The sequence below is a fragment of the Sitophilus oryzae genome, unplaced genomic scaffold (genome assembly GCF_002938485.1).
Source record: "Sitophilus oryzae breed Bouriz unplaced genomic scaffold, Soryzae_2.0 scaffold_467_pilon_pilon, whole genome shotgun sequence".
Lineage (NCBI taxonomy): Eukaryota > Metazoa > Arthropoda > Insecta > Coleoptera > Curculionidae > Sitophilus > Sitophilus oryzae.
This window is the reverse complement of record NW_022147048.1, coordinates 2,363,901-2,377,598: the sequence shown is the minus strand read 5'-3', so window position 1 is coordinate 2,377,598 and position 13,698 is coordinate 2,363,901. Positions and strand designations below refer to the sequence as shown.

Genomic DNA, 13,698 nt, shown 5'->3' with positions numbered 1-13,698 from the left:
TTCAGAGTGTCATTTTTTATCGAATAAAGTAGCAATATACCGAGGGTGCCTTTAAAAACCAAAAGATGTAATCATTTCGGTGAAACAGGAAAAGACCAAAAACAATTGAATACGTCAATAAATCCTAATTTATGTCATATACCTACTAACATACAAATCTGTTTTTTTATCTGAAAAAATAAAAAAGTTATAGGGGGTGAGCCACTTTTGAGACCACCCGGTATATTAAAAAATATTGTTTCATCATGTAATATCATTTTAAAATTCTTGTATGTTATTTTAGATTCTGAAGATAATTTTAGAATAAACCGGAATATATTTTTAATAAAAAACATTATTAATTATTAACAGGGTTATAATTATGATTTTGTTACAATGTAAGTAAGTAAATAATGTAACGTAAGAGAAAAAATTCAAATTTTACATTTTACTAAAATATTATCTAAATAAGCGCCTTTCTACAACAACGCCACTGGCTCCCAATGGGTAAATTGAGAGTTGCCTACCGGTCAAAAGTCGTTTCAAGACTTTAAATGGATTATTTAAGTCAAATTTCTTGCAAATTTGGCACTGGCAAACCATATTTTATAGTTCTTGAACAGAAAAAGTCAATAAAATTAAACACTTAAGGACTACAAGCTAAGAAAATGCGTTAATACAGCCGGGGAGATAGCGGAAACAAAGCTTTACCGCACACGTGCGACACGTACTACAAGGTAATAAATGAATGAATAGGCTCCCTCGCCTCTAATCGGTGTTGTCATATTGTCAAGAACTTATCCTTTTTAAAACAAGATAAAAATAATCAATTAATAACTTAAAATAAATCAATTTAATAACAAGAAAAAAAATATCGATAATATTAAAGACGTGACAACATAGGCTGGATGAGGAAGGCTCGGTCGACTGTACCCAGAAGTAAACATGTGTACAAAAAATATTGTTTGTCCGCGTTGAGATGTAAATAGTGTAGTCTATATTTTATTTTAAGTCTATGGCTGCTCCTACCGCAAAAAATCCTGTTTACTACGCCCGAATCTAATAAAGTGATCGTTTTTCTCTTGCCTTCCTGTTCTCGGCGGTCTGGGCGCCCCCTCGCTGTCGTCGAAGGGGCCGTCGTTGTCGCTGTCGAAGTCCCAGAATCGTCTCCCGAACCGGAGAAACTTGTCGTTCCGTTGCTGTTTCCGTTCGTTGTACGCGTCCACATCTGGATCATCTACCGCGACGAACGAGGTACCGTCAAAGTTTTCGAAGAGGTCATCCGAATATGACAGGACTGACTGTAGGAGAAAAATGGCGATGAATATGACTGGAGTCCCCATGTAGGAAACCTGCAAGAAATACAACAATATCTCTCAAAAAGTTTCTTCAAAAAATATTTGCTTTAGATATTTCAGTGTTTGATACCGAAGTACTTTTTCATTTTCGGTACAAGAATCTTAAATTATACAGGGAGTAAAAAAATAGTGTACCCAATTTCAGTGAGTATAGTAGCAGATAATAATAAAACAAAAAGTTATACGGGGTGTTGCATCGTCGAGAGGGACATAGGAAATCCCATGTAAATTTTAATGGGGTCAATTATTGACTTCCCTAATTATTTTAGAGAATAATTCTATTTAAGTTTATTAAAAGTACTAAAACCCACATTCAAAAGAATAACTTCAGATATTTTTGATTAGCCCGTTTACGAGTTATCGCCGATTTCTTTTTAAATATTTCTCGTTTCTTATGGCCCTGTGTTTACCTTTATGAGCACCAGTCAAGGTAAAAGTTCACTGTCAAATGAAGTTGTCATTTCAGAAATTTATCTATTAATTGCTTTATTATTATTATTAAAAACTTATACCTACATCGAAAATATTAGCCATGAATTACACTACCGAAGAAAAAGTATTGTTGCGAGCCGGTGTGGACTCGACCTAACCTCACAATATGGCCCGCCCTCGGATGACCTTAACATCGCACAGACACCGCAATGATTCATTCGTTCGAGAAGAATCGAGACCCACTAGAATGGACTCGTACATACGAGAACATTCGAAAACCTTCTCTATGCGCCTAACGATCTTTGGACTATTCTAGATTTCTTTTTACCTGTCAGTATAAAAGCTTCTATGGCAGTGGCCTAGAGAGGGCAGTTATAAATATACAGTTGACGCGCTAAAATTCAAAATAAATTCTTAGTTATAAATCGTTTGTAAATAGTTCTATAAGTCTTTTATCGTTATTATTTTTGTTAATTAGTGTTAAATAAATAGTGTTTAAATAAATTGTGACTTTCTATCCACACGGAACCGACGAAAAACGTAACAGTATTGATGATTAAATGGTATTATCAAGGAAATAGTTATCAAAAGGTGTCGGACATGTTTGCTGCTCTGTATCTGAATAGACCGATACCTGGAAAATCTACAATCGCAAGGCATATCCAGAGATTTGAGACCAAAGGCACCCTGATAAATAACTGCAGATGTGAAGCAAGAGGTGAGGAACAAAGAGAAGATGCAAGAAATGATACCGACTTGGAAGTTTTATTGTGCGTGGAAGAGAACGATGGCGATGGAAAGATCAGCACAAGGAAACTTGAGGATGAAAAAGGAATAGATCACACTACAGCGTTTCGAATTTTGAAACGACATAAATACTATTCCTTCAAATATGAAAAGCACCAAGAGCTACGAGATGGGGACGAAATACGGCGGCAGGCGTTTTGTTTTGATATGATGGAAAGAGCAAACGCGGATAGGGAATTTTTAAAAAATTTTTTATTTTTATGTAATATATTCCATTTAAATGTAATATATTACTTTACAATTAAAAAAATGTAAATTTAAAAAATATATTAAAATATATACAGGCATTAATTGAAATTTTTTGAGTGCGAAAAAAACGTGAGGCGCTTTATTATTTACTTTCATTTCTTAACATGACAGACGAAGTTCTAAAGGGGGATGTTTTGTGGGTTATTCGTAGCAATTTTACCAAGTGACATTTTTCCCCCACATTTTTTACGTAAAAAATTACGGAAATGTATATTTTCTTACACACTCGTTTAATACAAGTACGGGCAAAAAGTTATTAGTCTTCAAATCAGTTAAAAAATATGTAGGTGGAGCCCCCTACAAGTAGGAGTTATATTGATATCGAAAACAAGTTTCTCATGTCAAAAAAAACACCCAGACAACAGTTTTCATCTATATGCGTATATCGATAGGTCAGACATTATTTGGCAATGACGAAAATCAAAATTAAAGTTCTACCACCTGTATCTGCGAAACGAAGCATTTTGGGACATAAATTAATACGCACTTTTTAACCGATTTTTATATTGCAGAATATGCTGCCAAAGTTTTCATAACTTGGACCACCCTGTATAGACTCAATTAGAATTTTTTTAGAATCAATCAATTCGAAATTTGTCAAAGAATGCATAGAGAAGCTGAATAAATTAGGCAAAGAAAACAAAGTCCTCCTACACTGGGTGCCTGCTCACCAAGGGATAGAAGGCAATGAAAAAGCAAATAATCTAGCTAGGAAAGGAGCGAACACTCCACTAACTGGACCAGAACCGTTCTGCTTTCCAAGTGGTAACCAACTCAAGGCGGAACTGAAGAACTTGGAAGATTCCATCCGCAACCTGGAATGGAAATCTTGCAATGGTCTAAGACACTCGAAGAAGTTTCTGAGGGCTTATGATCAAGAAAAATCACAGATCTTTCTGAGTAAGAACAATCTTCGGATTGTCACGGGGTTTTTAACAGGACACTGTCTCCTCAATGGACACCTCAGTAGATTGAAACTAAGAAGAAACGGCGAATGCAGATTCTGTGGGAAAGATGGGGAAACACCAGTACACCTCATCACTGAGTGCGCCGAGACGACAACCATTCGTGCCATGAATTTTGGTACGACTGATATTGGAGATGGAGAACTACCCTCTATAAAACCGTCCCAGATACTGGCTTTTGTCAAAGCCCTGGGACTGTATGATGAGTTATGATTCAAGAAAGGCGGACACAATGGATCTGTAAGGTCGAAGTGATTAACCCCCCTCCCACTCATTCTAAATTCTAAAATAGACTCAATAGAAAATCATTTTTAACAAATATACAGGATAATCTATTTAAAAAATATACATTGGTAAAAATTTCAAAAATGTAAATATTAAAAAAAGTTAAATAATCCACTGGATACATTAAATGAATCTGTAGATCATAGAATGTTAAATACGTTAATAACAGATTAATTATTATTTAAATGTACAAGTATCAATATAATTCATTTGATAATTTACCCTTTCATCATATAATTCCATCATAGGAATGAAAGTTTATTTATAATTTAATATGTAACCCTAAATCGCCCATTTTCAAATGATACTGAGCGAGGATTTTTAAAATTTCCTTTCGTATTTTTAAATTAAAATGTTTTCCAGAGTAAACAGAAATAGTGGTTTGTATAATGTGGTAATATATAGTCTGTAAAACGAATAACTTTGAATTTGACAGTTCCCGCGGGCTTTTCTAGTGTTAGTTTTATTAGGTTAGCAACTTGCGGGCCATGCTGATGCAATGCCGTCTCTAATAGAACAGCCTCGGAGCGAGATTTCTGACGTCACGCTAGTTAGATGCTACGGATTAATTATGTTGTAGAATACATGGAAAACATTCCTCGTATATGTAATTTTTTGGATTATATTCGACACATTTACATTCGACATTTTTTTCATATGACACAGCACTAATGAAGGCTATAAACGTTAGCTGTAACGTTTTTTTTTAAACCAAAAAAAAATAATGAAAAACCAAATGTAAACTTAATCAGCGTTTTTCCCGAACCTAAATCCCAAAAAATCAAAAATTTTAGAATAATTTTACATATAAAATGACAGCGATCTTCATTTCATAGCCATCGCTGACGCCTTTTTTTCTATGATATTGTATTATTTGCAAATATAATTTTTCGCACATTGATGCTTGCAAAATATACATATAAATTTTGTGAATGCAAATAATAATACACCACTATTAGTAGATATTGAATGTTTTTTGTTAAATTAAATCGATTTTCAAACCCCAAAATTTAAAATATATTTTACATTTTACCCATTATCTTATGTACCTATTCATTATTTGTATATTGTAAAACATTGGATGCATTTGTATGGTTCATAGTTTATTTGCCAAAGTATTTATTACTATAAATAGGTATATATATTGTATTTATTAACTGTATATTATGTATAGTTCATGTAAACTATATCATTTTTAAAATACAAACCAAAAATACGAGGAATAATTATGTTTTCCGTGTATTCTACAACATATTTATTAATCCTGGTATCTAACTAGCGTGACGTCATAAATCTGCCCAAGGCTGTTCTATTAGAGACGGCATTGGTTTGATATTTAGAAATGTCAAAGGCTGATGACATTTTACTTTTGTCAATTATGACATTTCGCGTTGATTTTTGCAAGAAGAGGAAGAACTGTCACTTGTTTTATAATTTTCCTTTTCTATTTCACGAAAGTAAAAAGAGTTACCTATCTGATTCGTTCAGGCACTCATTTTAAAGAATATCAGTAACTTTTTGGATAGAGGGCTTTTATATTTGCCATGTTGGTAAAAAATAACGGTCAAAATTCAAAGTTATTCATTTTATAGACTATACCTACAGTACGTCTGTCCGTTCTGCAGCTACGGGGTATCCGTGAGAGGGGAAACGATATTCTCTCGATGTTTTTCGTAAAAAAATAGACGACGCGTCCCATCAATAAAAATTCAACAATTTCATTCAACACATTTGCAAGTAGCCAATAAAATGAGTGGGCGGAGCGATTTGCGGTGACGTACTCGTCAAGTCGACGTATAAAATATATTGTCGTTTATTTAAATGTTTTTTGTCCGCATTCCTTTCATAGACACAGATCCAGCAGACGTACTTTATATATAGAAATTAATAGCTGTAGTTAAAGTGCTATGAAAGGAATGCGGACAAAAAACATTTAAATAAACAGCAATATATTTTATACGTCGATTTGACGAGTACGACACCGCAAATCGCTCCGCCCACTCATTTTATTGGCCACTTGCAAATTTGTCGAATTTTTATTGATGGGACGCGTCCTCTAATTTTTTACGAAAAACATCGAGAGAATATTGTTTTCCCTCTCACGGATACCCCGTAGCTACAGAACGGACAGACGCACTGTATAATTTTCGGTCATTCAACTTCCGCAAATAATAACTTTTATTAAAATTTAAGTATGAAGTTAAACGAAAAAATTAAAAAAAAACAAACATTCAATGGTCATAATGAAAAAAATGATCCAAAAAACAAAATTCTCAGGAGACATTGTTCTGACCGTAAATTTATATTTTAGGAAAAGTTACACACGAAATTATTGCACAGGGTGTTTTAAAGTTAAGGTAAAAAACAACCCTTTGTTCAACCCTGTATAATATGCAAAATACTAAGGATTTTATGAATTAAAGTTGATATAATTATATACAGCTTGCTAAAAAATTTATGAAAATAGAGCACTTTAAATTTGATCAAAAATTTCTCCGATGCGTTTTTTTTCCATCTGAGTGTATACAGGGTGTTTCAAAACAAATGCGAAAAACTTTAGGGGGTGATTCCTTGTTCAAAATAAAGGGTAGTTTGCTTTATAAACGTTGGGTCAAAAGTCAACCGTTAGGGAGATATCGCGGTACAAAGATGGCGGAAAAATAATGTTTTTATTTTTTATCTTGAAAACGAAAAGAGATAGACTAATGAAATTTATGGAAGCATTACTGTTATGAAAACACACATTTAGGTAATTTTTTTTACTTTTTTAAAATGAGTGGAAGGGGTTGAAATAAACTACCCCTATCATTCTTGTTAACGAAATTTAAAGAAAAATCTTATCAAACACATGCAAATGCTTTAATTTGGATAGTTTAGTTTGTTTAGAAACTTTTTTACTTCTTGTGTTTTTTTGATAAAACTCGCCGACTGGAAATTAAAAAATAAAATGTAAAGCATTACATGTCAGGACAAAAAAACATTTTTAGATTAAGAATCTAGTGATAATAACGATAATAATAATCATCTAGATAATAACGTATTGCAGTAGAGTAATGTCAAATAAAATAATATTAGGAACATCTTAAAAAGTAACAGCGGCCGACTAGATTTTTTCCTAAAAAAATTACAGCAGCCCACTAGATTCTTTATCAGAAAAGGTTTTTTGTCCTGACATGTAATGCTTTACATTTTATTTTTTAATTTCAAATCGGTGAGTTTTATCAAAAAAATACAAGAGATAAAAAAGTTTTTAAACAAACTAAACTATCCAAATTAATTTTTTTGCATGTGTTTGATAAGATTTTTCTTTAAATTTCGTTAACAAGAATGATAGGGGTAGTTTATTTCAACCCCTTCCACTCATTTTAAAAAAGTGAAAAAATTACCAGAAAGTGTGTTTTCATAACAGTAATGCTTCCATAAAATTTTATTAGTCTATCTCTTTTCGTTTTCAAGATAAAAAATAGAAACATTATTTTTCGTTTATGAAGAAAACCCTTTATTTTGAACAAGGAATCATCCCCTGAAGTTTTTCGCATTTGTTTTGAAACACCCTGTATAAACAGTTATTATTTTCATCAACAGAACTCACCTACTTAACAGCACTTAAGGGACATAAAGAGCCATTACTACCGCTTTGCTTAAATATTCTAATAAAATTGCGATGAGTTTTTACGGCTATTAAGCTATCTTGTACCACTTATATTGCACACGCCCTTGTTCGGCGATTTCTATTATCGCCTGTTATCAGAGTCGATGCACAACGTACGGCAGTCTTCTGTATGCTTCTGTCCCTGTCTAGCTCATCGGGCGGTAGCGACGCGACGTAAGTCTGAGTTGTATCGTATTAAGGCGGAGCTTAGGCGATATCTCCGGTCGCCTTTGCACTTTGCATGAAGTCGCGGGAGCTCGGTGCTCGGTGGCGTAGCTAGATATTCTGTGTCGGTAGGCTTAAGTTAAAACGGATATTTTTTTTTAGTCTATATACTTACGAATTTTTAAGTTTGCGTAAATAAATAAAATAAAATAAAATCCTATAATGTACTCCATGGTACTATTATCTATCTTATTTATCAAAGTATTTAAAAATTAGCATCTGAGGAAACAAAAAAACTTATACTTGTACATTATGTCAATCATTATGTCATTACATTGAATGCTGCTATTTTCGCTTTAGTTTTGTTCTAAATATTCTTGAGCTATGTTTTGCTATGTTTTTAACCCAGAGATAACATCCCAAGCAGCATTTGGACGTCGGGACAACGTTGTGTCACGCGACCAAACGTCGGGGCGCAACGTCGGCACAACCTCGTGCCAACCCTAGTCTGCACTAGTTTGGAGAATCATTTTTGGGTCGAAACGACGTTGGATACCGACGTTGGCTAGAAGCCTAATTTAGTACAAACTGCAACGTTGTTTAAAATCCTAATTCACAGAAATACAAAACTAATATGGCGTCTAAGTCGCGTTTTATCCTAAATTGGGATAATTATAGTAAAAATATTATTTTTATGATTTAGTTAGAGACATATGTCAGATGGCAGTGAAGGAAAACAAAACAAAAGTATTTAAGTGTGGAGGATGTTTGAAGATCATAATTATTGAAACACTTTAACCGACTCTGTAACTCGTTACCCAAGGCAAAAAAGTTAAACGCAAACAACTTTATTGATAAATGTATTGTTTCTACTTTGAAAAATACTAACGGGCCTTAAAATTAAAGAAGTTTTAAAAATTTTCTTGAATTTTTTTTTTAGTAAAATGAGAATAATTTATTCGCAGTCGAAAAAATTGTTTCCGCGTGTTTTTTTAGGGTCAAATATTTCAAGTTAATGTATTCAAAAAGTCTCAATAAAATAGGATGTAAAACTATTAACATAAATAAAAGAAATTTAGGTCAAATTTTATTAAATAATAAAGACAAAACTAATGTCAAAAATAAGTCGGGTGTATATAGGGTGGATTGCAATGATTGTGATGCCGTGTACATAGGCCAAACAGGTAGAAATTTAGATATAAGGATTAAAGAACATGTAAAAGTCTATTAATAATCTCCAGCATAGTTCTGGTCTTGCAACTCATTGTATAGTAAATAATCACAAAATTAATGAAAACTCAATTAAGTTACTACACAGAGAAACAAAGGTAGACGCTTAAATTACATTGAACAGTTAGAAATACTAAAATCTGTTAAAACGAAAATAATGTTAACGACCAACAAGGATTTCTAAACACATTTTTTATTACCCCTATTGTAAACTCTCTGAACCCACCCCCATAGTAAATATATATAGTTACAGTGTAGTTAGACGATTAGTTCTTAAAAAACTCTTGAAATAGGCCTAACAAGCCGAAACATATATGTTGAGTTAAAGTTACTCTTATTAAAAGTTTTTTGAAACATCTAAAAGCGTGCTTGATTAAAATACTAATATAAAATACTAATAAGCAGGAATTGCTATTTTAAGAACGAAACATTTTCTTATTTATCAACATGGCGGCTTTCACTTTGTTGTTTTGGAGATTAAGATGGAGTAGTTCGAGTAGTCGCATACTGGACTAATAAAGTCGCAGTTCGGCCTTAACAGGTAGTATACTAGTCGCAAGATTGCCTAATTTAGTCATCCTAAAGTCTAGCTTGTGCCGCCCTCTATAATCTAAATAAACGAGGGAGTGGATAAACTATCAGTAATTTACATATATCGATGTATATTTAAATTTAGTTTTATATGTACCTTTCTTATGTCCCATTTCAATTAAGTTTTTTTTTATAAAAACAAAACAGCAATGAACTGTCTGACTGAACAGATCAATGAAGTGAAAATTTAAGATTTAACGTTATGGTTCAATACAGTTGCAAAAAGGTAGTGACTCGACGTCCTACCAACGTAAGAAGGAAATCTAAACAACGTTGGAATTAGTAAAACAAACGACGTTTGCATAACGTCGGAATAGGTCCTGAAACTGACGTCGGAAAACTCTATATTGTCCAACGTTGTAACTATGTTGTCCGAGTCACCTAAAGATCACTTAAGCAAAAAAGGTTACAAGACAACGTTTATTCGACGTCGCAGAAGCTTCTACTTTGCTGTAGTACTAGTCCAACGTCGGCACAACGTTATAAAAACGTTTAAATTTATTTTAATACCCAAGGTAGGGAGCTAACTATTATTTGTAATTAATCCAACGTTGTGTTTAGTAAACATGTGGTCGCAAGTCGTGAAAATGCTACTTGGGATATATTTACGAACTGGGTTAAGGTATTATGTAAATTTAGGGGGGGGGGCAAATAGATGCATCTAAAAACTTGTCGTCTACCCAGTTCCACGGGTCATGAGCGGCCACTGACAGCTACCATCTGAAACCCCAGCGGAAAATCTAAATTCCAGCGCGGAGCCGAATATGTCCATGGTTGGTAACAATGAATTTAAAAATCGTTCCCTCGATTACGTAACTAAAAGTGTAATTGGGTATCGAATATATTTTTATTTAGTCGCAGTGAAACATAAATTATAAAATAAATATCTGTCCTCCACTTATACCTACTATTCCATACATTTTTTTCTTAACGTTACTAAATCAATTAGTTTCGATAGACCGTTCTTATGCATACAATAATGTCATATTATTTATGGTTACAGGTAAATATATACAATGTATAGCCGCAGAAAATCCGAACTAAAATTTATGTCCTACAATACTAAATTTTCCAAATCCAAGTGCCTAGTTAACGTAATATATTTTAAATCGGTCAACAACGGTGGAAAAACAGGGGTCGCATCTTCAAACTAAATCACTAAAATATTTACGATTCTAAAAGGTTTCTATCCCACAAAAAAATAAAATTATAAAATATGACCTTACTTGATTTACGATAATGCGTGTTTTTGTGAATATAGACTAAAGTTGTTAAAAAGTACTTATTCGCCTATACCGGGTACGTCTCAAATGTGGCTCAGCCCTATAACTTTTTTATTTTTTCAGATAAAACAACGAGATTTGGTATGTTAGTATATGACATAAATTAGGACTGATTGACGTATTCAGTTGTTTTCTGTCACTTCCTGTTTTAACTTTTGATTTTTAAATAGCACCCTCGGTATTTTTTTACTTTATTTGATAGAAAATAACATTCTGGACAGAATGACATATCATATGCCAACTGTTAACATTTTTGCTTAAAATAAAATTGAATTTTAAATTTCAATCTTGAGTGCCATGGCTGTGTTAAAAACACTAATTTTTAATCAAGGAGTGTTGGAAAAATAGATTTGATCGTCTAATTTTATTCGTGTTTTGTTCTGACCGGTTAAAAGATACCCAAATCGTATTTTTAATCATATTTCAATTTTTTTCAAATGGAACGAAGGTGGCTCATTAGCATATTTGGAAAAAGCATTTTTTTTACGAATAATTTGGTACCACATATTTGGTATTTTGAGTCAAATTGTCGTTATGAATTGCATGTTGCAATTTCAAATAAACCATATTTGAAAATGTCAAAAGTTGACATATACATACACGTAATATGTCATTCTATCCAGAATGTCATTTACTATCGAATAAACACCGAGGGTATCATTTAAAAATCAAAATTTGTAGCCATTTCCGGTGAAACAGGAAGCGACAGAAAACAACTGAATACGTCAACGATTTTATCTATTAGTATAGATGACATTATGTGTCTGCTGATTTGATTTGGTTTACAATGGAATGTACTTATGGAAAGTAATTTCTTAGAAATTAACATAAAAGTTCTGAAAACTTAAATCTGAATCAGTCAGAGAGCTTTAGGGAAACTAGCAGGTGAGAACTGAGAACTGAGTATTCGCACATGCAAAAATCTTTAATCACAATAAATATAGCGCAGCCGAGAACACTCTGTAAATCGGTGGTACTAATAAAAACTTTCTCCAAACTTCTGTTACATTTCTAGAATTTATGTTCATTGTCGATAAATGTTCTAAATAATTTAAAATGCTTAGCATGCCTCAAAATTTCCTTTATTACTGAAATCTCTCGGCAAATCTTGCAGGAAACTAAACAGTATATTCAAATTAAAACAGATATTCTTAGATAAACAGCAAGTTGTAACGACATGAAACTTTCTGAATAGATCTTGAATTAAATTTTAAACAACTAAAATATCGAGTGATATTTGTTAAAAGCTGTTCGTTTTAGATATTTTCTAAACTTTCAATTTAGATTTCTTTATTAAATTTACATCTGACATTAGAGTCTTTGAAAACTTAATTTGAAAACATTAAATTTTTTTGATTATTTCTCGTTGTTACAAATTTATTCAGGAATATTGTATATTTTTATTTTCCCAATTTGTTTCCACTATACAGGGTGGTCCGAGCTGTATTCCGGAAACTTCGGCAGCATATTCTGCAGATAGAAATAAGAAAAAAAGTTCGTATAAATGTATATCCTAAAATGCTTAGTTTCGGATATACAGGGTGTAGAAGTTTTATTTTTATTTCGATTTTTTCCAAATAATTTCTGAAGTAATGTCAATATTTGGAAAAAAATTGGTGTCTGGGAACATGAGAATTTTGATTTTCTTGATATGACTCCTATTTATAAGGAGCGCCACCTACATGTGTTTTAACAGTTTTAACTGTTAACAGAGTAATAACTTTTCGTCCGCACCTGTATAAATCTACTGAGCAAAGAAAATACATTTCCATGACTTTTTACATAAAAAATATCCCTTGGTAAAAATCGCTACGAGCAACCGTTCTCAAGATATTTACAATGGAAATAGTCAATACAGTCATACATATTGACAAAAAATAAACATGAGTAGATATACTAGATATAGATCAGGGTCGATAATATATCTTCCCCTAGGAGATGCAAGACCTTGTCGTTGGTGGGGAAGCTCCTGGTCAGGTGCTGGGGGGAATCCCCTCTAGCACTTGGCTTGGTCTAAGAAGCATCTCACTCATCGTCTTGTCCCTGACTGTAGTGTCGTGGCCAGGGAATTGCACCAAGACATATAACGATACCGGGCGGGGCTACGGACAGCCTCAACCTTGGGGCATCGGGGGGCACCCCATTGTATTTTACCCCTTACTTCTACATGCGGTGCTCTGTAGAAGACTGTCCCTAGCGACTCATGGGAACACTATGAGATCTGGTAATAATAGTAATGAAAATATCACCGGTGAAGCTGTGGGGAAACCCCCTAGCGACACTGGGAACAGTAACAATGAAAGTTCCAAGGGGCCAAACCCAAAGAGAACTACAGGAGGGGTGGCTGACACTTGCGTTGAGACCATTCTCCGCAAGTGGCATACAAGCTACCACCTCCTCCAAGGGTCGGGAGCCTACTTCCTACCTCTAAACCCAACAGGCGACACAAGCTACCGTTTCGTCTACCCGGCCTGGGTCGTAGCTCCTCGACTGTGAGGGACACGGGTCTCCGTAGGAAGTCCTGGGACTGTATGGTGAGTTATAACTCAAGAAAGGGGGACACAATAGATCTCTAAGGTCGCAGAGATTAACCCCCCTCCCACTTATTCTAATTCTAATACTAGATATAGATCAGGGTCGATAATTTTTGAAACCAAAAAAAATTATAGTAGAATGAAACCCATTAAAAAAGATAGATAATA

General features: G+C 33.6%; 1 protein-coding gene across 1 annotated transcript in view; it reads right to left on the bottom strand.

Moving 5' to 3' along the window:
* Positions 1 to 13,698, bottom strand: part of LOC115886112 (FMRFamide-related peptides) — a 61,464-nt gene that overhangs the window by 6,425 nt on the left and 41,341 nt on the right. Inside the window, exon 2 of the mRNA XM_030905176.1 lies at positions 1,066 to 1,331. Within this exon, the coding sequence (XP_030761036.1) occupies positions 1,066 to 1,322 (257 nt within the window). The 5' untranslated portion in view covers positions 1,323 to 1,331. The remainder of the gene's footprint in view (positions 1 to 1,065; positions 1,332 to 13,698) is intronic.